This window comes from Lissotriton helveticus, chromosome 1_1 (assembly GCF_964261635.1).
Source record: "Lissotriton helveticus chromosome 1_1, aLisHel1.1, whole genome shotgun sequence".
Taxonomy (NCBI): domain Eukaryota; kingdom Metazoa; phylum Chordata; class Amphibia; order Caudata; family Salamandridae; genus Lissotriton; species Lissotriton helveticus.
This window is the reverse complement of record NC_136057.1, coordinates 582956484-582981650: the sequence shown is the minus strand read 5'-3', so window position 1 is coordinate 582981650 and position 25167 is coordinate 582956484. Positions and strand designations below refer to the sequence as shown.

Below are 25167 nucleotides of genomic sequence, written 5' to 3'. Positions count from 1 at the left end.
GTGTTTTCTGTTTGCGTTGCACTGGTGTCCAATGTCCAAGTGGTTGCCAACACCAGACATTCCGTGCGGGTTGGCTTATAGTCACCCCACACACATCCAGCACAGGCGTCACTGTATGTGTGGCCCTGCCAATAAAGGGACCGGGCGCATGTGCCTGTAGCCAGTTCAATATGATCTCTGTGTGTGTCCCTGTGGTCTTGTAGTATGCATGTGGGTCCTACGACTTTACATTGTGCGGTGTACCACGGATGCTGACATGTCACCAGAGGCAGCGGGTTGAGGCCTGGACGTGTAGCTTTGTCGTCACCCATTTCATTCGTGTGGGCAGTGGTCAGGGCCATCGTACGCACAGCCAACATGGGTGTGTGACCGCTAAGTGCGCGCCCCTGGGCTTGGTTCTGTGCTGTGAATGTGCATCTGCACGTGTCTCTATGGCAGCGTGGGTCTCCTTAGTGTGGTGTGGGTGGGCCCTGTAGGGTGATAGACCCCCACATATGTGTACTGGTTCGCATTCCATGGGTTCAGCCCCCACCCACACCTGTTGGGTCACCTCCTTTTGGCGTGCTGACACATGTCATTGGGGTGCCATGTGTGGGTGGGTGAAGTGTCGTGAACCAGCTGTGCCTGTGGGTGCTTCCTGATGTGTGGTCTGTTGCAGGCTCGGTGTCCTCCTCTGAGTAGTTTGGCTGTCCGGGTTCTGGTGGGGGAATTGCATGGGATATCCATGGGCTGTTGTAGGGCGTTGGTGTCGACAGTGTGGTGGTCCTCTCCAGCATCAATGATGCGTTGTATTATGTGCTCTGCTGCAGGTGTTGTGTGCCCCTCTGTGATGTGAAGGGGAGGTATGTGCTGCCTTTGTGTTGGCATGTATGTTGGCGCATTGTGCTAGTTTGCATGCAGACTGTATGGCAGTGTACATTGTGACTGTTTGGGGGTGCTGATTCGTCTGCGGGTATGTGTAAATTTGGACTACATGATGAATGTGAGGTTGTACGCCTACATTACCCTTTCACTGTTACCGGCGCTGTCAACTGTAGGGGGTATGTTTCTGTGCATGTGTGGAGCCAGTTGTGTCCTCTGTTCTGCAGTATTGGCTATGTGCGGAGTTCCACGTTGTCATCAATGTGGGTGTGCTGTTCGTGATATGTGTGTGTGCTCCAGCGTGCCAAGGGGATCTGGGACATGATCCTGGGTGTTTGTGGGTGTGCAGTGTGCAACGCCTCATTGTGCATGTGTGCCATTGTGCCCATCTCCCCCGTCCTCCCAGGCCCTGTTCGTTGCACTCCCCGTTGGTGTTGTGTCTGGTCCTCTTGAGCTTTGTCCGTACTCCCTACTCCTTGCACCATCTCCACACTGATGACTGTGGCCTGGGTTTCCTCCAGCTCCTCCGGTGGCGCTGGACTGCCACCTCCTGTCGCCGTGGCTGCCTTCCTGTTGGCAGCGGGTTGGTGCCTGGTTTAGGTTGTCACGTAATGCCGTCGCCTGTTGGCCTCCTGGATTGGCCTCATCAGCACTCCGACTGCATTCCAGGTGATCTGCTTGTGGGTGAGTTGCTGGTAGTGTTCTGTCACCTCCGTGACACTGGTCTTGTTGTCCTGCGGTCTGCACCCCGTCTTCCTCTCCCTCTTCTCCTTGGCCTTCCCCGACCCCGTTGTTCCTTGCTGGTGGTCTGTGGGGGTTGTGGGGTTCGAGTAGGCCTCTGCGCTCGGTCATGGTGCATTCATGTTGCTACGTGCTTTGGCTTGTTTCTGGTGTGTTTTTCACAGGGTTTTTATGGTGCATTGTCCCGTCAGATGTGTGGGATTAGCAGGCCTGTGGCTGGTTTTCGCTACTTTTTGTCCCGTGATTTGCCTCATTGCATGTTTTTTTGCGTTCGCATATCGCATTTTTGAGGCACGGCATTGATTTTCACGCGGACATTTCCTGCGTTATATGGTGTCTATCTCATGCTTCCGCCTTTTTGTGAATTCCACGTTGACACAGAGTTATTTTCCCGCGATAGGCTGCGATGTTGATAGTTGCATTATGCTACTCTTGTGGTAGTCATCACACATTCTTGTGACTATACCCCACGGTCTCTCTGTAATAATACCCAGTGGTGTAACAAAGGCCCCCGCAGTGCGGGGTGGACCTGAGCTCCAGGGAGCACCCTCAGCACAGTACCCTGGCCTGAGAGCTCCGGAGTATTTATGTATGTATTTGGTATTTGTTAGGAGCGTGTATCACCCGTAGGTCTCAGAGCGCCAGCGGGGTACAGGAGGACTGTAGCAGATAACTCATTCGAGCTGGAAGAGCCATGTTTTCAGAAGCTTGCGAAAGCTTTTGTTGTTCTGTTCAGCGCGAAGATGAAAGGGAAGGGAGTTCCAGGGTTCTGGACCGAGTTTTGAGAATGCTCTGCCTCCAGTTCTGATTGTGCGCACTTTGAGTACGGCTAAGAGAAGTTTGCTAGAAGAGCGCAGGAGTCGGGCTGGTTCATACCTGCTCAGTTTGTTGGCTAAGTACCTGGGTCCATTGTTGTTTAGGGATTTGTGATTCACACAGCATGATTTGAAAATAATCCTCTTTTTCACAGGAAGCCAATGTTGGGCCCTTAGAGAAGGGGCTGAGTGAGAGCGAGGTGGGAGATTAAGAACCACTCTGGCCACTGCGTTCTGCAACATCTGGAGTTTAGACAAGTGTTCCTCGTTGATGCCTGCAAGTAGTGCATTGCCGTAGTCTAAACGACTAATGATGAGGCCTTGGACAAGGGGCATCCGAGAGGAAAGAGGAATCCACTGATATTAGAAATGTTGTCATCAATGATGAAGCCTAGATTGCGTGCTGAATTTTGTTTGGGGGGACAAGAGCCTAGGACTGATGTCCACCAGTCATTGGTCCAAATTTTCTGCGCATAACAGAAGAGGAGGATTTCTGTTTTGCTGGCATTCAGTAGCAGGTGGTTGTTTGCCATCCAGTGAGTCTGAAGAGGGCCCCTCCATGTACTTTGTAGGGGGGCCCCCCTCAACATTCGTTACACCACTGGTAATACCCTATAGCTGCTTCATCGCAATTCCAGGTGCCACGAATAGACTAACATGCAGCGTTACATGAACTGGATTAATTAGTCTTGTGTGTGTGGCACAGTGTGTAGAAAATGGGATGACTGCCCAGGGAAACCAGCTTAATGTGTATTTGTATGGTCGTTAAGATATCTAGGCCAATGAATGTGTATTTCTATCTCCTTTTATAGCGTCTCACTTTTGCTGTAAAAATGTGACCCAACAGGCAGCATACTGTAAAATCCTCCTTTGGCACAGTTGTGCTACTGAAAATGTGCAGCACAAAAAGTGAACTAAATCCCCAAGGAGTGAGTTATACCTGGTTCCACCAGACACAGTGACACTCATTGATTCTAGCAGACTCCGAGGTAGCAGATAACTCTTGTAAACAGAATGAAGGCCTTGACCTCCCTATAATAAACCCACACCTACTAGTCTAACATTCAATACCCACGTACAAGGGTAGGAGGAGTTGTATGAATAGAAACAATAATGAGACTACATTACATTTTACAAGATGGTGTTGTTTCTTGGTCCTTGCTCACATGAATCTTTCACCTAGTTCACACATTTTTAGTGACAAGATTCGCGGGCGTTAATGCTAAGATCAGGTATATCCCTGCAATCTGTAGCCCACAGGTCTGCAAATTGTGGGGAGCGCACCCCTGGGGGGCGGGCGTGGATGGGTTCCCAGGGGTGCCCAAAGGCATCTGCAAGTACATGTAAATGAAGACGCCTGGAAGTGCAGCGATGTTTATTTGCTGCATTTGATGCAATATTGATTGAACTAAAACGTAAGCAAACCTCTTTGGCGAAGTTAGATGTGCAGAAACATTTCTGAACACAATTTCTAAGGCCCTCTTATCCCCCTTCATTCAAAGTGAGCGTGGGGCACACATAGTGGTTAAAGGGCGCTACTTTTAAACGAGCATGGGTCAAGTGACCAGAGCACACTGTGGTAGATAGAGCCAGCCCACACCCTCGCCCAAATACAGTAAAATACCCCAGCTCACACCTCCAGCTTCCCAGATGGAGTCACCCCAGTTGAAATTCTTAGCCGCGGATTGGAGAGGTGACAAGAGCGCAGTGCATGACCCCACCTTACCTAGGGAGTAGCCCAAGCCCATATCTTGTCACCTGGAAGCAGCAGGGGGGTAGGTAGTAGGCCATATCGGCCAGCATGGGGTGGAAGGGGCAACATTCCAGAACATGACTTCTGCTCCCAAAGGAAGTATTCCCAGTCCTTTTGTGTTACCCTAGGGTGGTAGCTTGCCTCACCCTTTGATTCAGTGTCCAAAAGAGATATATCCAAGTCCATATCTATCACCCGGCAGGAGGCATAGTGTTGGTCGCCAATGCACACTGAAACGTGTTCCATCCCTGCACCGGAGGGAGCCAAATCTCAAGTCCCCAGAAGTGCCTCGAGGCAGAGGGTGTTAATGCCTGCCCACATCTCACAGGTGGCATTAGCAGACCTCATCTTCTGCCAGCCCACACTCTCTCAGAGAGTCACGTTTAACAAATATCCGCCCGCCCGCCACCCTCAGCAGAAACACAACCCAAAGCCCAGTGCCACTCTCACAGCAGGCTCGCGGGCTGTGGCCATCCGAAGGGGTTGAGGCTGACGAAGCAGGGGCTAAACAAGGCCTTGTGCAGCATTCAGGGGCCCGGGTTGGTGACATCGTAGAGCGGGTGTGGCGCCAGCATGAAGGCCTCTATGCAGTCTTACATGGTGGGGCTGTGAAAGGGCTCTCTAGGGGCATCGGTTAGCTGACCTCAGCTCTCGTTTCCCTGGTCCTTTTATCAGTTGCCCACCACCTCCTCCTGCTGCCCCTCTGTTTAGCACTGAAGATTACCTTTTGTACGAAACACAACCAGCGGGTCCGGGGTTTGGTCTCAGCCTTGAAATGGGAAGGTAGGGGCTGATTCTGAACAGGCTGCAGGTATGCAAGGGGCTGACCAGAAACTGTAGGCCGTCCCTCCACACGCACCTGGGCGGAGCTTAGGGCTGACCGTTGCCCTGCCTCCTGTGCCCAGGATGCTGACGGAGGCGGCCCAGACCCTCCTTTCACATAGGCTGTATGTTAACAGAGGTGGGCTGATCAGCCCCCACCTTCACTGGAGACTGGAGAATCCGATCTAACTCTGCCTCCACATAACTCAGCCTACCGCCCATTGGAGCAAGTGGGGGGAGTGCGGCCGAGAGCACACACAGCGTTTCCATTGCGGGAGCGAGGAGGGGCACCATCTATTTGCATTTGTTTGTTCATTACAAACAGATGTCGCCAAAGCTCGCTCCTGCAAGGGAATCGCCAAATGTGCACGCATTGCCATTGAAAGCAATGCAATGTGTGCACGTTTTTGGCCTAAAAAGCGAATCGATTCCAAGAGGTCTCCTCCTATGCAGCGCATGCACTCTGTGTAGGCGAGACCTAAAAAGGGGCATCAGAGCTTATTGTCCTTTCAAGCATTAGGACAGAGGTGATGATCCATCAGGGAGGGGAAGAGGTAAAAGAGACAGAGGAGATAGCCTGCTACTCAGACCTGCAGTTATCATTAGTGTAGCAGGTATAGTTGCATTGAGGTCAAAGAGGGTGAGGGGCTCAGAACACTCAATATATATGGAGAGCAGTTTGTTTGGGATATCTGTTTTTGTTTGATGCATTTGCTGTTTTATAAGTCTCATATTTGGTGCGGTACATAAGCTATAGAAAAAGTATTCCTGAAATCATCTCATAAGCCCCACTCGCTCCCTGCAAGCAGCCATGTCCCTCCCGCTCCCCAATCCGTGCCATAAAGTTTTGGAGGAGGGCCCAACCTCAAAACATTTTGCTTAGGAGGGGCTCAAAGTAAAAAAGTTTGATGACCTCTGCTGTAGCCCAACCCAGAGCATATTTCTGGTCATTGTCACTACCAGAGGGTCGAAGTACCTCCTTTTAACAAAAAGTGAGATATGGTAATCAGTTCTTGCATGAGCAGACAAATAAAAACATTTCTTATTGTTTACTGAATGTGTTACATGGAAGTCATGAATATTTTACAGCAGATATATTATTCAGCGAGAACATCAATTAGTGTAAAACCTTGCAGAATGTAATTAAAAGAAACCTACCGGAGCAAACGCTTCTAGCTCCCTGGAAACAGAGTGGGTGAGAAATGTCATAGTTACTGACACTTACACCCAGATCCCACCGCATTGTGATTGTAAGCCTTAATTACTGCATATGGGACCACATAGTTACAACGCAATGACCTTCTCGCAATGGCCTCTGAACAAATAGAAATTATTTTGTATTCGCTTATAGTTTATGCACAGTTTTTACTTAATCAACACATTACACTAACCACTAGTAGGAAAAGAGCAGGATATACAGTAATGGGCGAATCCAGGGGATTTGATGGCCTCCGCTTATTAATAACTATTCGCGGCCTAGTTAATTACTTCGACAAAATAAGCACACTGTGAGTTTCCTGCTAATTTATAATTAGGCTGCACACTTTTTTTAGATAAGAGTCGTGAACTGATTTGCTTTACAATTCCAACTGCAACATAAGTTTAATGCATATGCAACACTGGATCATTCTGCTCACTGGTACTTCTTGCTGCTATGCTCCCTTTCTGTGGCTTTTTTCTCATCGCCACTTTTGTAAGTCCTCTACTGCCAATAGTCTCCAGTCACCTGTAGTAAAACCAGGAAGCTGTGGGCAGCATTGTCCTTGTTACAGGGATGAGCACATGAGTCTGTTTGCTGCAGTCCCATTACGAGGTCACTTTCACTGCAGCGAAGGCTACACGTTGTGCCCTTCATCGTTGTTTTTTCTATGCGGAACCACAATTTTCGGAAACTAACCAGGGACAGGATTGCTGTACAGCTCGGCGAGGGATGCAAGAAGCTGATGGACTTCCACAGAGTCAGTCGTGACCACTGGAAGCAATGGACCTGGAAGGAAGTTCTTAAATGACCATCCCAGCCTAAAAGTCTTTACTGGCCATAATTTCCATGAACCACACTTCCTTGTTATAACAGAACTCCCCAGGGCATATTTACAAGGGGATTGCGCCACCGGAACGTCACTTTTGAGGATGTTACAGAGGTGCAATACCCTTCACCTTATTTACAAAGAGGCATTCAGCCACTTTGCATGGCTTAATGCCACTTTCTAAATATGGTACCTTTTCTTGCAGTTTTCTGCGTGAAAAGGGTGTAGAATGGGTGTTGTGGGTGTTCCCCTGTAACACCAATTGCTTTTTGATGCTGCCCCAGATTTACAAAGATCTGTAAATTCGAGGCAGAAGTAAAAACTAACGCCATGCAAAAGCAGTCATTAGATTAGCGCAACGAGGAGAAATACTTTTATTTCGCCTCGTATTTGCTTTTGATATGTGTGCTGCATTTTGTAGCACTCATAGAAACAGAAAAACATCTTTAATGATTGTTTATGTGCTGGAAGGTGTCCCTTACTGCACATTAACTATCATTAAATGATGATGATTTGCTACTTCTGTGTGTGCTATAGAAAGAAGAACACATAGAGGTAGCAAAGCGTCATTATTGGTTGTTTATGTGCGGGAAGGGAAGGGACGGGACACCTTTCTGCACATAAACAATAATTCTCTGCAACACAGGCACCCTTGCAATCTGTGTTGGCAAGAGGCAGCTATATTTAGCTGCATCACAAGGGAACCCACAGGGGTTTCACCATATTGTCAATATGGCGCGTCCCTGCGTTTTTGAAAGATGCAGCCCGGTGCTGCAAAATTTGCTGCTTCACCGCATCATTTCCTTGTAGGTATGCTCCCTCATACAATAATCAGGTGATAAGAATTGGTCCCTGAGCTTGTATCATGTCAGGCAACAAAGTTAGGGTTGAATTAGTCCTTGCAGTGCTTTTCAACTGAATCAAATAAATGTAGGCCTTGGCACTAGCACTGGGGGTTGCCCTCTGACATTATGCTTCTCATTCTAGAGATGATTGCTTCCTGTACTGCCAAGATGGATTATGGCTGCAACATTGTGCATGCTGGCTGAGCAGGTGCACCGTTTGCCTGTCTTGACACGTGACAACATGACATTATTTCCATCATTAACGTCATGTATTGGTTGCAGAATTATATTAAGCCGGGTTTTCTGATTCTGGTAGCTCTGTTTACTGCATGCTTCAAGCTTGTTAGAGACCCCGCAGCTTCTGCTCCTAATCAACAGACATAACATGGCAGTTCAATGACCTCATCGTGGCGTGTGCATGTTAGTCGTGGTCCTGTCCTGTGAGGGACTTTAATTTAGGAATACAGATTGCTGGTCTGTGATGATTACATCATGAATAGCATGTGTGACAAATACAATGGCTGTTCCTGTGCACGACAGATGGTCCGTACTCTAAACAGAAGTTGAATGGTTACAATTTGATTGTGCGCACTATGACTGTTCTATGTGCGCCACAGAACTGTTAGACACTTTCATCACTAAATGATGCACATTTTACATCAATTTTGAGGAGTCCGAGCTCTAATTATTACATGAAATATTTAGCATCACTCTTGGTTTCCTCTCTGGGGATTACAATTAGTACCCAGGCTGAAACTCAATGTTGTGGACATTTTGATTGCGCTTACTAGCTGATGGTATCTGGCGGTATCTAGAGGGTGCCTCCATTTACTCTCATCAGCCTCAAGGGAGAATCTTACACAAGCCCTTTCTTTGAGGCAGAGTCAATACAGGTCATTATTCGTACAAAGCCTGGATTACACGGCTTCTGCTTGGCCATGGTGTCAGTAAGCCAGTCTTTTACTTGCTTCACCTCTGAGAACTGGCTGGCAGGAAGAGGATCAGAAATGTCTCCACTTCATCAGCTAAGTGGCCAGCTGAGCCAAAATTTGAATATTGTGCAGTAAAAGTAAGAAAATTAAAACCTTGTGCAGGGTTCTACATAGCCTGTATTTGGACCTTAAAAGAAAAAAAAAAGTTGCTCGCCGTTATTTAAAAAATGCGAGGGGTACTTCTCTAATAAGCCCTTGGATGTGTTAAATGTAAAACTTGTGTGGTACAGCTTTTCTTGGATGAGTATATTACATTATTTCAGGATTTCCCTGTACCATTTTTTTTAGAAATCCTAATGGAGTATTTTATTTAGTAGAAGCAGTGGACATAAGTATTTACTTCCTTACCTATCAGGTATGCTGTTTCTATGATGTTCCTAGACGAAAACTACAACCTAAATTTTCCTTTAAACGTTTTATAATGTTTTTAATGTTGCAATGATATTAATTAACCGAGCAATATCAATAAATTTGAACTACTACATAAAGGGAATAGTTAGGGTTTTGGTAGAAGCAAGACATCTGCCAAAAATTGGTGAATGTCCCGTCTGCCCTATTTAGACCATTTATCCATTTTGCAATATGGCAGACCAGACATCCACCAGTTTTTGGTAGATGTGCAGCATCCACCAAACTCTAAAATAACCCACATAGACTTTTGGCAATGAAAGGGTCATCGTCAGTGCTATATATGTATTTAAATGTTTCCATTTTAAATTCAATTTGTTCCATTAAGTCTACTTAGGACAGTTAATGATGTATCCTGTTTCCTTGGGTCATTTGAGCCATATTTGAAACCTGTTGAGGGAATTTTACATGAGGCACAGCCAACGTGGCCTGTTGGAATCCACCAGCTCTCTGGCTGCCTAGAGACACAGGGTCAGTTTATCTTAGTTGCATTGCCCATGCATCACGCATGGTGTCGCAAGAGCAACACAATACTAAAGTCAGACTTACCAACCAACACAAGGCCACCTTGCAAGGCCATGTGCTGCATGATAAATCTGGAATAACACAAGGCAGCAGAAGTCACTGCCTTGCGTTACTCTGCACTGGGGGGGCATTCCATCGGTGAGCGTGGGTGTTCCCAGACATCCACCCATGGATGTTGGCGCATACTCGGATCTACCAAGACTGGTATACCTGGGAATTTGTCAAAATGCCACACCTTCCCAGGGGAGATGCAACAAAGAGAAATATCTTTATTTCTCCTCGTTGTTTCCTTTTTCTAAGTGTGCTGTGTTCTGCAGCACACTTAGAAATACGAAAATGCCTCAGAGGAATGTTTTTGTACAGGAAGGACTACCTTCCTGCACAAAAAGAATCCTTCATGCAAAACAGGCACCCTTTCACCATGGCGCAAGAGTACCTGCATTGGTGCTAGGCAGTAGATTGTGTGCCTGCACATGCAGAGGGTAGGATCGTGCCATATATTGGTAAATTTGGCACATTCCTGCCCTCTGGTTGTTACACAACAAGGCCAATTGTCTTACTGCATTGAGCCAAAGATGGCTAAATCTGGCCACAAATACCTTACGATGGGTCCAAACACTTTTTCCTTTTGTGTACCTGCGAAGCTAGGGTCACACAGGAGTGCATGGCAGCATTTCCTCTTCACTGAAATATGATTGGTTTATGCACTTTCATTTTTTCAATTAAATCCGTATCTACGACGTAACACTCTTGTTCACTGCTAAGGACAAGTTTTTGGTAGCAGTTGTGTGAATGCAGGTGAATAGGTATTTTTGGTAGACCACCTACTTTTGTGTAGCTGAGAGAGAAGACTGACTGTGAACTGAGTAGTTAGTGGGAGTTAATTGGACCATTTCTGTGTGTATATGTAGCAGAATTGAGTTTCCACATCCAAAGCAACGATTGTGTTTATTCGGATGGTCAATCATCCAAGCTAGCTCCCTACAGGGACAGTTAATTAGATTTGTGTTTATGTCCAGCCACAGGGGAACCTTTCTATTTTTATTTAGCACCTCTCATCGATTATACATTCATCTAATCGATCATTGGGGAGACCTTAATGTTTTAGTTTATGGGAGCTTAGAAAGGGATAATTTCCTGCAGGCCGTCATGTTAGATTGTTGGGAAGGATGACGTTATGTAAGAGCCAGAGAAATGCATTACTTCTCCAGTGCCATATGCCACATACCAGTCTTCAGACGCTGAAGGCCATAACAAGAGAGGCTATGGTACACGCAAAAGTAGCTTTAGGTGAAGGTGAGTCGGAAGTGACTTGTCAATGTGAAAAACTAATTGAAGGTGAAAGGACTTAGATAGAAGCGCGAGGTATTGAAAGAAAATTGCAGGCAAGACTATATGCCAAGTAGTTTAATAAGAAGGCAGTGATCATCAGAAATTCTTTTTTGACCAGTCACAAAACCTTTTCAGAAAATAACAGTTCAGGTACCATAGTGCCGGTCATGGCAACTTTACAGCAAAATGAGCACATGTAGAGGTACCTGGGGTCTGGTCTGATGTCCATTACAACATAATTTGGGGCGCTAAAGACACATAGATGGAGGTCCACTCACATTTCCATGATCTTTCAATTTCTAAATAGTGTTATCTTTCATTTTGGGTGGGTTCACCGATGATCAATATAGCATTAAACTAATTTGGAATATGACAACGAAAATATGCACTACATCCTTCCTTGTGGCTTGGAGTGGATTTCTCCTTACAATGATATGTTGATCAACAGCACTCACGTTGAGCCTGCACACCCTCAAAGTTTTCCCATTTACAAGTCTTGAAGAAAATGTCTTTCCTGATAATGTTAATATCACTGCCTCACACCTGTGTCATGTAAAGTGTTCTGCTGCGAGAGATGCACTTTAAAAATATTATTTGTGAAAAATTGAATGTGTAAATCCCAGGAGCGGCCCATGCAGGTAAGAGCGGTAGGGTGGGGGACTCGACAGACGACAACAAGGGAAAATGATATAAATATTTAATTTTCCCTCGTCGTCGACAGTCAGGTACTCACAAGCCCTGCCCCACCGCTTTTACCTGCACAGGCCACACCTGGTAAATCCTAAAAAAAGCTGCTATGATTCCTTTTGTTGCTTTGCATTTGTTGTCCCTGTGTGCCCTGTGAATATTGACAAATGACCCTGATTTCTGTTTAAGGAAACTCCATTTAAGCTGCCGCTGAAAAAGTGCTCTGTCGTTGGAAACGGTGGGATCTTGAAGGGGAGTGGCTGCGGCAAGCAAATCGATCAGGCTGATTTTGTTATGCGGTAAGATGGCTCAACCCCCAACAGAGTTCTCCATTTTTCTCAGTTTTTATTTGCAAGAATCTTTTTTAGCAGTTTTAGGATGTGAAGAAGGATCACACACTGATTTATTTATAGAAACCCCTCTAACATCTTGGACTCAACACATTTCGGCTCGTGACTGGAGCCTTGTTAAGAGTACAGAGCATCTTGGTCATGTTACCATGTAAAGTGAAGCCATAGAGAGAAAGTGAGACTGTACATGTCAGCAGCAAATATACCTGTTCATATGCTTATCATTGATTGGCCTTCCTGTCTCATTTCTTTGCTTCTTATTCAGTGGCTTGCCTTCCTCTTCTTCGATTTTCCCTGCCCTGGAGCACAGTTTCTTTACCAACCTTTTGACTGGATGACTTGTATCCATCTTGTATCATTCCACAGCTCACATTTAGGAAACTGTTTTTTTTCTTTTGATTCAGCCCTTCATGAGAATGCATGTGCTTTCCCTCCCTCTCTCTCTGTCTGTCTGTTTCTCTGGTTCGTTCTTTCTCTTTCTCTCTGTTTTCCTTTCTCTTTATCTCTTCCCAGTGTGCTGCAAACTCAGAAATATGAAATTTCATTTTTTTACCATTGCCATTTGTGTTATAAATATTATTTTCTTTTCTTTTAGCTATCCCCTTGCTTGGATTATATATGTTGATTATTCAGATATAAATGTTGAAGTATACAGTGAACATTCCTTCATGCCATTCTTCATTGAAACGTGACAATTAAGTCTGTTGAATACATTCATGCTATTTTGTATGAATTGAATTTTCCGTTCTTTGTCTGTTTGAATAATGAACAAAGTTTCATGGAAGCTGATAACCACTTCTCGTTTATTGCTTTTAAGCAAAGGGCATAGTTCCGCAGAATATAAGTAAGCAAAAGGGTGCCAAGGCCTTTTCATCTAATTTTTTATTCGAAAAGGTTTAACAATGCTTAGAAACGTTATATAAGCTTAGAACAAAGCGTGAGTGAAAGAAAATAATTATGTACTAAAGACTTGAGACAGAGGCCATACAAAATCGTATCACCTTCCTTTGCTGAAGGCTACTGGGAGGGGCATTTATCGTTCACTTTGTTGTATTTATCTGTCTGCCTGCCTGTCAAAGCGGACAAGAATAGCAGATGCTCCTATTTTACTGAACATTGGCTCAATTGTTCAAACGAAGTATGTGTGTGAACGATCTTTGAAACTCAAACTAGGCCCTTACTATGGTGCTAAAACCAGTTTAGTTAGCCAAAGAGGCAAGGATGTGATTGTAAACATTGCCACAAAGAAAGGTTCATGAATCTGTTGCAATCTTATTTGCTCTTCACATTTCTGGTGAATTTTATTGCTACTTCATTGTTTATATTCATAATGGTTACTATTCACATTGTGAGCACCGATATACGTTTTTGATTTTAAAAATACATCTTTAAAATATATCCCTGGTTTCAGGGTGTTCCTGAATGTCTCTTTCAATAATCCAAAAGAGTTTGAGTTCCACTAATTATCCTCTCATAGGGTTGATAGATACCGGACAAGAATCTTACTCAGGCATTTCTCAGTGGGTTTCGTGGTGCTAGCAGTCCAGTTGAATTTCTGCCTTGGGGTGGCACAAGTGACGAAGTCCTCAGTAAAAGGAGGTCTAGAAAGCCTATTGCCAGGTTGTGTTTTGGAAAACAATACAAAAAACGTATCTTTTGCACTCCTCCTGTGATGCTGTTTGTTGTGCGTCTTCTTCCTGCCTGGCTACCAGCCCCTCTGCTTTAGAAAAAGTGTTTTTTCTGTAGTTCTATTACATCTTTCTATTACTTACCAATTCATCTTGAATCAGTACATATACAAAATGGCACGCGTCATTTCATAGGCATGCTGATGCATGCATGTATATAAGTCACCACACATGCACATGTCATCACTCATGCATGAACGTAGGTCATAACACATGCGTGTACATACATCACAACACATGCAAACACATACATCACATTCTTACAGAGTGACGAGTTTGTTATTGGTCATTTCATTGCTAATATATTTATTTATTTTTTTCTGGGCATCGTGCTCATCATCAGTAAATAATATGTTCTACAGATGCTCTACAGCAAAGCCAAAAGTTCCCAAAGGCAAGACCCATTGGCTGTGCCAATTCTTGTTTACATGTATATATAGCACCTCTGTACTGCAATTTCTGTATGTTCTTATTAATTCATCATTGGGGATACTCTATTTCAAAACAGTAGAATGATGTCAGTTGGCTAGAAGAATGCTGTTACCTGTTATGGACTTCCTATGGAGGGATGTGTGAAGCTGCTGCTTCATGTCAAAAGTGGTGTTTCACTGTAATTCAAAGTTAAACTCAAAATTAAAATATTGATACATGGTTATATTGACATCTCATGCACATTTCATTCAAATAATAAACAAATCATGAATGTATTGTAGCCATAATAATTAATTAGACTTTTTATCCTGTCTCCCTCTATTAAATTTAACTTGTTAACATAAAATCTGATTTGGTGTTCCTTTTATAGCATATATACTGGTTTCATTAAATCCTCCCAATCATTAACTTTGTAGAATCTGCCATCATATTGTATTGCAAACGTTTCTTAATATCGTTCAAATTTGTACGACAATTTATATATAAAAAAAGCTCTTTTACCTTGATTTGAAATGTAAAAATGATTGAGTAGACATGTAGGAGTAATGTAAATTGAATAATAACAAATATTTTTTTTATTTTTTTATATCTGTTAGTCCTAATATTAAACATATATTCTCATCTGGAAGTATGCAATCTAGCTAGAGTTATATATTATATGTATCTTTACTTTATACATGTAATGCATAGTGGCAGCTTCTACTTTTTATTTATGGTTTAGCCATACTTTCCACTGAAAATACTTTTTTGCCTAGACCTTTGGTCACTCATGAGTGTCATCTGCATACAATTTGGCACTTACTTAGCAAGTGCAGCTCATGTTCAGCTTATCAGTTATCATTCAGTTCTGTCCAGGGACAAAAACATGAAAGGGAGAAGTCAAACAAAATGTATTTTCCAATTTTAGTTCCTATAGGACAATTTGCTCACAACTACAGCAAAAAGTGCTGTACATATTTATGGCAAACTTGCTGAGATTGTTGAACCTTATTAGAAATAGAGGCTTTTCATGGTTTTGTCTACATCCGTTTTTGATATACTTGTTTTTTAAAAGTTGCTGGGTGGGCTAGAAAGGGTTAAGACTTTTGTGTGTTTTGACAGTTGAAAATACACTTTTAGTTTGACACATAAAATGTTGCAGATTCTTAGCATGGTAGGCGAATTCATGAAATTTTCAAATTTGTGCAGTCCATTAACAGATAACCCATTTAAAAAGAGTGGTGGGGGCCAGTGTTAATTTGATTGAAACCATGGCACTGTATGAAGAATATGCATAAACTTTGGCAGACATTTTGAAGAATGTTTTATATTAGTGTGCCAACTTTTGGGACAATCCATCAAGGACGTCATAGTTAAAGGGTTAGGGAAAACATTTTCATTTGCTAATGAAGTAACATCCAGTGCAGGTATCTCTGTTTCAGGGCAGATCCAATATGGGGCGCGGGGAGCAAGTTAAATAGGGTGGAGTCAAAACATTTTTTATTTGCTAATAACATCATTATTATTTAGTGGACCTGCCCAAACGTTGGTAGAGACTTAACATATGATAGGTTTCATTTTCTGATGCCCCGCCCACTTACTTATGCATTTATGAGTTAGCATAATGTGTCTAACTAATGATGTATTCATTTATGCATTTGTGTTTATATTCTCCATTTCATCTATTCATTTATGCGTGTGATGTTATTCAGTTTTCTTAGCTTAGCTTGTGTGCCACCATTTTGGAGTGCTTCTCTGCGTGCGAGTCGCACTCGCTCACTGCCCCTCCCGTAGGAATAGGAAAAACCCTGAATGCAGCAGTTTTAGTTTCTTAGCTAACTGTGACCGAAACTAGTAACAAAAACCCTAATCAGTAATGTTCTCAGGCGCTGGAGATGCTGAGGCCCGGCTCCGCGGCCTTGGGCAGAGATAACCAAATGTTGCTATTGCAGGTGCAGATGCCTCTTGTGTGAGGCCATCGTTCACCCTCTCCGGGGTCCAGTACTTTTCCAGTATGGGCGTGTTTTACTTTGCTGTACCATGTTATAATGTATTGCTGTGATGAGATGAGTCAGTCCTCCCGGCGCACTCCTAGGGGTGAGGTCGGACAGGGCCCTCTCATATGGGAGTTTGTGGCCTAATAAAATACTTTGCTTATACTTCTCCACTGTCCGGCTGACTTCTTACTTGGTAATTATAGGTGAGTGCGGTAAGTCACTCGGGTGGATTTGAGCCAAGCTTATCAGATGGCGCCCGAACAGGGACCCGCGATAAGGATCTATCTCACCCGTAAGTGGGTAGCAGAAGACCGGGGACCCTCTGGTCGGCACGGTGGGTCCGGGTACCCATTTGATGCCGAGCCTTGTTCTCGCAGCGCTGCCCCACCCTGCTGATCGGGAGAGGTCCCGGTTCATGATCCTGCGCCGGGGTCCGGAAAGGCGGATCTTTGGAGCTGACCGTGTTGGTCCCAGCAGCCGGAGGTAGAGAACGGTAGAGGTCGGTACCGCGTACAGCAGGTGAGTGGTCCGACTGTTGATTGAGGGAGCTGGGATGCTCCAAGAGACTGGTGTGTCTCCGAGACCGGCGTGTCACTAGTGGTTGGAGGAGCCCATGTGCTCCTGGGGCTAGTGTGCTCCGGGGAACTCAGAGTGCGAGTGGTACTCTGACAGACTTGGCGGAGGTTGGGTGGAAGTTTGTTTGTGGTCATCCGACCGGGTGGTACTGCGGTCGAGGAGTGGCTCATTGCGGGCGGATTCTGGGACTCACTCGAACCCCTAGTGTGTTTGGTTTGCTGAGAGCGAGTCCCGGGTCTCCCGTGGTAAAGTGCGCAGCGATCTGTAGTGCCGCCCGGGTGGCGGATGTGTTCCCCAATCTCGGAACAGTGAGCGTACTGTTCGGTCTGCGGTAGGGTCCAGGTTCCCAGGACTTGGTCGACGGGCCTTGTCCCATTTTGGTAACACGTGTTTGGCAGGGTTTTGATGCATAAGAAACATGAAAATGTGTATGTGTGCTTGGTAGTGATTGTGCGGTCTGGGCGTTGGTGAGAGAGTGAGTGTGAATTTTGTGTTGGTGTGTGATTGAGTGGGTGAAGATGCCGTGTTTCAGCAAGCTACGGTGCCTCGGGTGCTGCTGCGGCGCCTCGGACACAGTGGAGGGCTCTCCTAATTTCGATATGTATGTTAAACATGGATTGACTCCAATTTTGTTTAATACTTTGTGGCACAAGTATACTAAGGGTAATGTAGATTTGCAATGGCCGTTGATTGGTTCTTTCGATGTGGCAAAACTAGATTATTTGCAGGACAGATTATTCGCTAAGCGTAGCCGCCAGAGTATGTTCGATTCCTTGAGGATGTGGCAAAAAGAAGTAAGGGAACGACAGATAAGAGAGGAGAAGGCGGCCCAGAAGAGAGCAGCGCAGACGATGGCCCAGAAGGCGAGAGAACATACTAAAAAAGAGAATGAGAAGCAGATTGAGCGCGCAGACAGACTTCATAGGTTACAGACGGATAAAAGCTATGTAGTAAGAGAGGAAGAGCAAGATGAGATGGAAGACATTTTGAATGTTCGGCCCCCTCCCCCGTATGCTCCGCAATCATTGTACCCCGTGTTGACAGGTTCCGTTTCCCCTGCGGCGGTTTCAGTTCCACAAACGGTTGCTCCTCCCTTGATTGGCACCCCCACTTCCTCTGTTTCGGCCCCTACTTTGTTGAGAGATGTTGAACAAACATTGTCTTCTGTCACCTCTTCCGTGACTGCGCCCTTGCTTTCTTTCTTTGCGGCGAGCCCACCTGCCACCTCTGTGATCTCTTCTGCGCTTCCCACTGTTTCTGCTAGCGCTACCCCCCCAGGTGAGTTGCCGACCCCGACTCCAGGTGCCGGAAGGGGGTTACTTACCCAAGTACGTAAATTGCTTACACGCTCTACTGTTGGGTTGGATGAAAAAACGATAGTGGCTAATCAGGCTTGTCAGTGGGCTAGGAGTCCTATTTACGTGCTGGAAGACATTTGGCCCACAATGAAGGATTATGAGCCTCTGATGCAGCAGCATGCCTTATGGCATATGTCAACGATGCTAATAGCATTGTGGGAACAGGGTTATGGTGGAATGCGCCCCAGGTTCTTTATGACATTAAGGACAGAGCCTATAGGGCTAATACTGGGATGGGGGATGTGTTACATAGTTTGCGGATTTTGCTGGAATATAGAAATGAGTTGCCGTAAGCAGGAGGGCCCCATTTTCCGGGAGTGCATCCAATGCGTGAAGTTCACCCTATTATCCATCCTGAAGTGCCTGAAGTGGTAGACCCAGTAACTCATAATGTGACCAGAGCTCGTGTAGAGGCTCATTTCCAGGAACAGTGGGTATACACGCCTTGGAAACGGAGCGAGGTGTTGGCGCTGAAGGCGCAGTTGCCCGACTCTAGAAAGAACCCGACTGCTTATTACAAAGAATTGATGGAAGTAGCTTCCTCGACGGTCATGACTTTAGCTGACATAGAATTGTTCTTTGGATTACTGGTTCCGGTGGATGTGTGGAGGCAGGTGAAGGGTACAGATCATGTGGAGGAATTGGGAGGTACTTAGGAGGAATTTAAGGACTGGGACAAGGACCGGAAGCCAGGGGAGAAACCGAAACCTGAGATCTTAGCATTACCAGGGCGAATAATAACATTTATGCACTCTCTTATTCCTCCAAAGAATGTGGATTGGGATAAGTTGACTGCATGTAGACAAAAAAAGGACGAAGCAGTTTCGAATTTCTTCACTCGTTTCGAGGAAGCCTTTTTGGATTTTAGTGGTCAGGATCTCTGTCAAGATGGGGGCTTGCGACTTTTTGTAAATAGGTTCGTAAGTAACTTGCTACCAGAAATAGCGGCTCGATTGCAGGCATCGGAGAGTTCGTGGACGACATCCACCCCCACTGGTATTCTGAGTATGGCTCAGTATTATGAACATAGAGAGAACGAGAACAAAGATAGACAGTAAAAGAAAGCCAAAGACTTGAAGACAAGGGTGCTGTTGCAGCAGGTGTCGAAGGGTCGGAGACGTGGAGCCCCGCCTATGGTAGCGGGTCAAGGTGGAAGTAGTTATGGAAGGGGAGAGAAGAGAGAGAGACTGGGGCTGAATCAGGCGCGAACTGCAAAAAGGAGGGGCACTGGTGGAGAGATTGTCCGGAGCTTCGGTCCAATGCTGGACCAGGCAGAGGTAGAGGTCGCGGTGAATTTCGTAGGGATGACAGACAGTCTGATGAAGGAAGGTGACCAGGGAGAAATTACCTTGACGGAGAGAGGGATCGACAACATTTTCAAAGTGAGGGTGACCATGACAGAGACCGACAGTACTACCATGACGCATACGCATTGGATGACATGACTGGCTTCCCCCATAACTAGGACAGCGTAGGACAGAGCATGGGACCAGTTTCTGTGGATGTTGATCAACAAGGACCCTATGTGACTGCGGATTTGTTGTGTCTCCTCAGAAATTTTTGGTGGACACGGGTGCTATGAAAAGTTCTGTGGCACGTTCTCAGGTCCCAGGGGCGGCTCTGTCTGGCAGGAATAATATTTCCGTTGGGTTCTCAGGTACTCCGATAATTAGCCCCATTTCTAAGCCTCTTACACTTACAATTGGTCCTTTCACCGTTGACTCTCCTTTCCTTTTGACTTCGAATTGTGGCGAGAATTTGTTGGGTTTGGATTTGTTGAAGAGATTGCATTCCACCATTTACTGTTCTCCGGACGGTGTGTACTTGACTTTAGGGCCTACTGTCGCGCGTGCGCAACAGTGCTTCTCAAAAGACGAGCCTCTTCCAGCTGAATTTGTGGGGATTCCGGAGACTTTGTTGGCCAGTGGTGATACTGATGTGGGAAAGGTGGATATTGCCCCCGTGTCTATCAAGGTTAAGGTGGGAGCCCGATTGCCCCGAATACCGCAGTATAAAATATCTGGGGATGGTGAAAAGGCTTTGCTACAAATAATACAGGACTTGATACGATCGGGTGTAGTGGAGGAAACTGCCTCTAACATTTGTAATAGCCCCATTCTTCCGATTCTTAAAAGACCCTCTGCTGATGCAGGTAAAGGTACACCTGATGTTTATCGTTTTATGATTGATTTACGCCACATTAATAAGGTGGTTGAACCCCAATATCCAGTGGTCTCTGACATTACAACGATTTTGACAATGATTCCTCCCACCGCCAAATATTTCTCTGTTTTGGATTTGAAAAATGCTTTCTTTAGTATACCGGTACACTCTGACAGCCGTCATCTTTTCGGATTCTCATTGGCTGGCCGCAGCTTCAGATTTTGTAGAATTCCTCAAGGCTATACTGAGAGCCCCAGCATTTATAGTCAGGCTTTGAAGGCTCAATTGGATGATTTGGAACTCCCCAAGGGCAATGTTTTATTGCAATATGTGGATGATCTTTTAATAGCATCTGACACCGAAGATGGGTGTCGAGATGCTACGGTTAAATTGTTGCACCATTTGGCTCAGAATGGACACAAAGTGTCCCTTTCCAAATTCCAATACTGTAGACAGGAGGTTACCTAATTAGGTCATCTCCTATCGAAGGATGGGTAGAGGTTGACACCGGAACGCATCAAGGCGATAACTAACATGGCTGTACCTAACACACAGCGAGAGGTGCGCGCGTTTTTGGGCATAACCTCGTATTGTCGCCAGTGGATACCCAATTATGCCTTACTAACCAAACCCCTTTTGTATCTGACTACTAAGGAGGTGCGCGAACCCCTACCCTGGACTCCAGCATGTCAAGAAGCTTTTGAGTCACTAAAAACTGCTTTGTGTTCTGCACCTGTTTTGGGAACCCCTGATTACCAGAAGCCTTTTGTGCTTTATGTACATGAGGCGGAAGGTTGCGCGTTGTCTGTCCTAACTCAGTGTTTTGGAGGGAAACAGAGACCGTGTGCTTACTTTTCTGCTATGCTTGACAATGTGGCGAGAGCGTTGCCGAGCTGTCTAAGGGCTACAGCGGCTGCTGCAGTCTCAATTAGACAATCGGCGGGGCTTGTGCTGGGTTCTGATCTCACAGTGATGGTACAGCATGCTGTGGACATTTTATTGAACAGAACGCAGACGCAGCATTTAACTAGTGCTCGTCTTACTGGTTATGAGTCACATTATTCGCACCCCATGTTACGATTACAAGATGTGCCACTTTGAACCCGGCCACGTTGCTACCCACCCCTTCAGATGAAAAGGACGATGAAGTCCATGATTGTTTGTTTCGGACAGAGGAAGAGACGAAGGGAAGGATAGATTTAACGGACACCCCCCTAGATGATCCCGACGGGGAGCTGTATGTTGATGGTTCCTGTTTTAAACTTGCAGATGGCACCTCAACTGCAGCATACGCAGTCACAACATTGAAAACAGTGGTAGAGACTTCTAGGGTTCCGTACCACTCAGCCCAGGCTGCAGAAATAATAGCATTGATGCGAGCGTGTGAATTGAGTGAAGGACTGGACGTGAATATTTACACTGACAGCCAATACGCCTTTGGCGTGGCTCATAGCTATGGGCGACTGTGGGCAGAAAGAGGGTTTTTTACATCACACGGACAAAGGATTCAGAATGGTCAGTTGATATTACGACTATTGACAGCATTGACGCTTCCCAGACGACTGGCTGTGATCAAATGTAGTGCACACAAAGCGGTGGTAGATGATGTAGGACGGGGCAATGCATTTGCAGATCAGACAGCTAAGGAGGCGGCTAGGACAAAACTCCCACGAATGTTTGTGGCAGGACCAGCTAGGTGGGTACCGGACGTTGATATGTTCGCGAATACTGTACAAAGTGTGCGAAACATACAAGAAAAAGCGACTGAGGATGAGCTGAGGACATGGAAGGATGGTGGGGGACGGTTGGACTCGGATGAGTGTTGGACGGATGTGTCAGACAAAAGACGATGGTTACTCCCGGACGCATATGTCCTCCCAGTGGTGACAATGGCTCATGGGCCAGCTCATATTAGTGCGAAAGGAATATGTAAATTATTAGACCCAGTGTGGAGTAATAAGAACATTTCCAAGGTGGCAACCCATTTAGTGCAGCAATGCATGGTTTGTTTAAGACATAATCCTGGAAAGGGAACACCTGTTCCGGTTGGCAATTTTGTTCCTCCTTCTTTTTCTTTTGAAGTGATCCAAATGGATTATATTGAAATTTAGAGAGTCAATAACCTTAAGTACGTCTTGGTGGTGGTATGTTCCTTTAGTAGGTGGGTGGAGGCTTTCCCAACTAAGGATTGTACGGCTATTTCAACGGCTAAGATGTTGATCAAGGAATATTTCTCACGCTACGGATTGCCCCGGGGGATCTGGAGTGACAACGGCACATCCTTTAATGCCGAATTGATGAAACAGATATGTAAGGGACTACAGATAACACAGAAATTTCATGCAGCCCGACACCCCCAGGCTGCGGGTTTGGTAGAGAGGTTCAACGGGACTCTGAAGTTAAAAATGGCCAAGATACAAGAGAGCACAGGGTTACGTTGGCCAGACGCACTTCCCCTAGCTTTGCTTTCCACTAGAGTGACAGTCAATTCCAGGACAGGTGTCTCACCCCACGAGGTCATTTTCGGCCGTCCGGCCAACGTTTGGGGTGTCCCTAGACCTAAATGTTTCTCGGAAATAGAATACCCTTTGTTGGTAGATTACCTGTATGCTTTGACTAAAGATCTCCGTTCTGTTCACCAGCAGGTAGCAGACACTCTGAAGCCGCTGCCGGAGGGGAAAGGACACACCATACAACCCGGGGACTGGGTTGTCGTCAAGAAGTACCAGCAGATGTCCTGCTTGGATCCAAGGTGGTCTGAGCCGAGGCAAGTTCTCCTTACCACCCGCACCGCACTCCGGATCCAGGACCGCAAGGCATGGATACATGCGTCCCACGTGAAGCGCGTCCCACTGCCACTGCCATATGACGAATGGGTGAGAAACGGCGTAGCTGATGATGAATGTGAAGTAGTTCCTCGGTACATACCCTTCTCGGATGCTTTGTTGAGGGGTGAGGAGCCGGATCAAAGAGAAGAGAGGCCGACTCTGATTGCAAGTGGTGAGACTTCTCCTGATCACAGTGAGCAAACATCAGCGGATAAGTCCCCTGCCATTGAGCCCCCCATTCTGTTCACAGATCCAGAGGTGCGAGGGAGCACTTGTTATAATCTGCGGCCCAGGAAGGGAAGGAAGGAGAACTGAGCACTGTAAGAAGGGCTGAGATAGGGACTTAGAAGAGAACTGTGCTGAAGAATAGTTAAAGTGTTAGGGACGGACTGCTGGTAAGAGCCCTGGTGCACTGTCGAGACACTGTCAGATGGAACACTAGGATTGTGCCTGGGCCCGGATTAGGTGCTCCTGAGTTGCAAAAGTTGTGCGACTCCGTCGTGGGATTAGGGAACGAACAATAGAAGCCTGCCTGTGAGGCTTTAACGGACACAGGGAGAAGATCCCTTTTGAGGGTGAAGAACCCCCCTGGCCGGCTTCGGTGTGACTGTTTGATTACTTTTTTAGTTTAGCTTTGGACTTTTAGTTAGGGAACATGTACCCCTTTGGCCGTCCCATTCCTGAGGAGGAGCAGCCTTTTGCAGCTCCTCGTAGACCAGAACCCGGCTCTCCATGGCTCGCTCTGTCACGAAAAGGGAAAATTGTGGTCATTGTGATATTCATCATTGCATTTCTAATAATTCTTGAAATACTGTTTTTCCTAGATGGAGCCTATCCTGTTCATATGTTTATCCCTACCCCTTCTGCCCCTCCAGAGCACAATATAGTTACTGTTGATTATGGTGAACAATGTTTGTGAAAAGGTTATTGTGATAATGTTTTTATCAAGACTCTACATCATGCTCATGCTGTGTATAATGTGACAGATTGTTGGGTTTGTGGGGTTGCTACCTTCTGCTGCCTATAAAAAAGGATAGATTGCTGGCACTCCCTTTAACTCCTGTGAATAGTTGTGTGGGATGGTACACTTTAATTGGCATGGTGAAATTCTTTCAACAACCTGATTTCCTAGATCCTCAATTACCTAGTAGGGGATCTACTTTGACAATGCGAGTACGTCCTATGCCCATCTCTTCTCTTGGACAATTGTTTACTGACGGACGTTTCGATCAGACATTTCTAGAAACATGCTCGAAGAAAGTGGGACTATTCGTGACTCCTAATGACACTGATAAAGTTAGGGAGAGTTTTCTACAGCTGAACTCTTCTCTGGCTTATAGACACCCCCCCGCGACAAATTGTAGTAGTCATTCTTTGGTGCCCCTGGCAGTTTTTGGGCCCTCACCATTTTTCTGTATCCTGGGGAGGGGCCCTATAAAGGTTGGGAACAGTTCCTGCAATGTGACTGCTTCGATTCACCTGCCCCTTAGCCCTTCTTTGGTCACCCCTCCGAATATTTACTTTGTTTGTGGAGATAATGGATACCTGTGTTTGCATGAGGGTTGGGGTGGGGTTTTCTATCTGGCTTATTTGCTTCCTCCTGTCAATGTAGCACCCTCAGACTATCATAAGACTCATCGTCGGTTTGCTATAATGCCTGGACAGCGTCAAAGGAGGGCACTCCAGGTAGAAGATGTAGATCAGACTGATACTTCTTTGCAACAATGGACAGATTTTTCTACGGGTTTACTGCCGTTCTGGGGTCCCATATTTAACAGTAGGGCTATTCGGAGACTGTCAAGGGTAATGGAGAAAGTAGTGAATACTGAAGCAGACATTGCAGCTAATATGTCTGTTGAGATGCAGGCTATGAGACTCGGCCCCCACTGTTAACTTAGCTGTACAGAAACTTCATAGATTAGCGACTGAACTTCATCAGGACACTGGTACTTGGTCACTACAGAAATGGCTGTGGGGCGTTTTCTCCT

At 45.7% G+C, this 25167-nt stretch overlaps 1 protein-coding gene across 1 annotated transcript in view; it reads left to right on the top strand.

The window, feature by feature from the left end:
• ST8SIA1 (ST8 alpha-N-acetyl-neuraminide alpha-2,8-sialyltransferase 1) overlaps positions 1 to 25167 on the top strand; it is a 602520-nt gene that overhangs the window by 402873 nt on the left and 174480 nt on the right. Inside the window, exon 3 of the mRNA XM_078674082.1 lies at positions 11998 to 12107. Within this exon, the coding sequence (XP_078530208.1) occupies positions 11998 to 12107 (110 nt within the window). The remainder of the gene's footprint in view (positions 1 to 11997; positions 12108 to 25167) is intronic.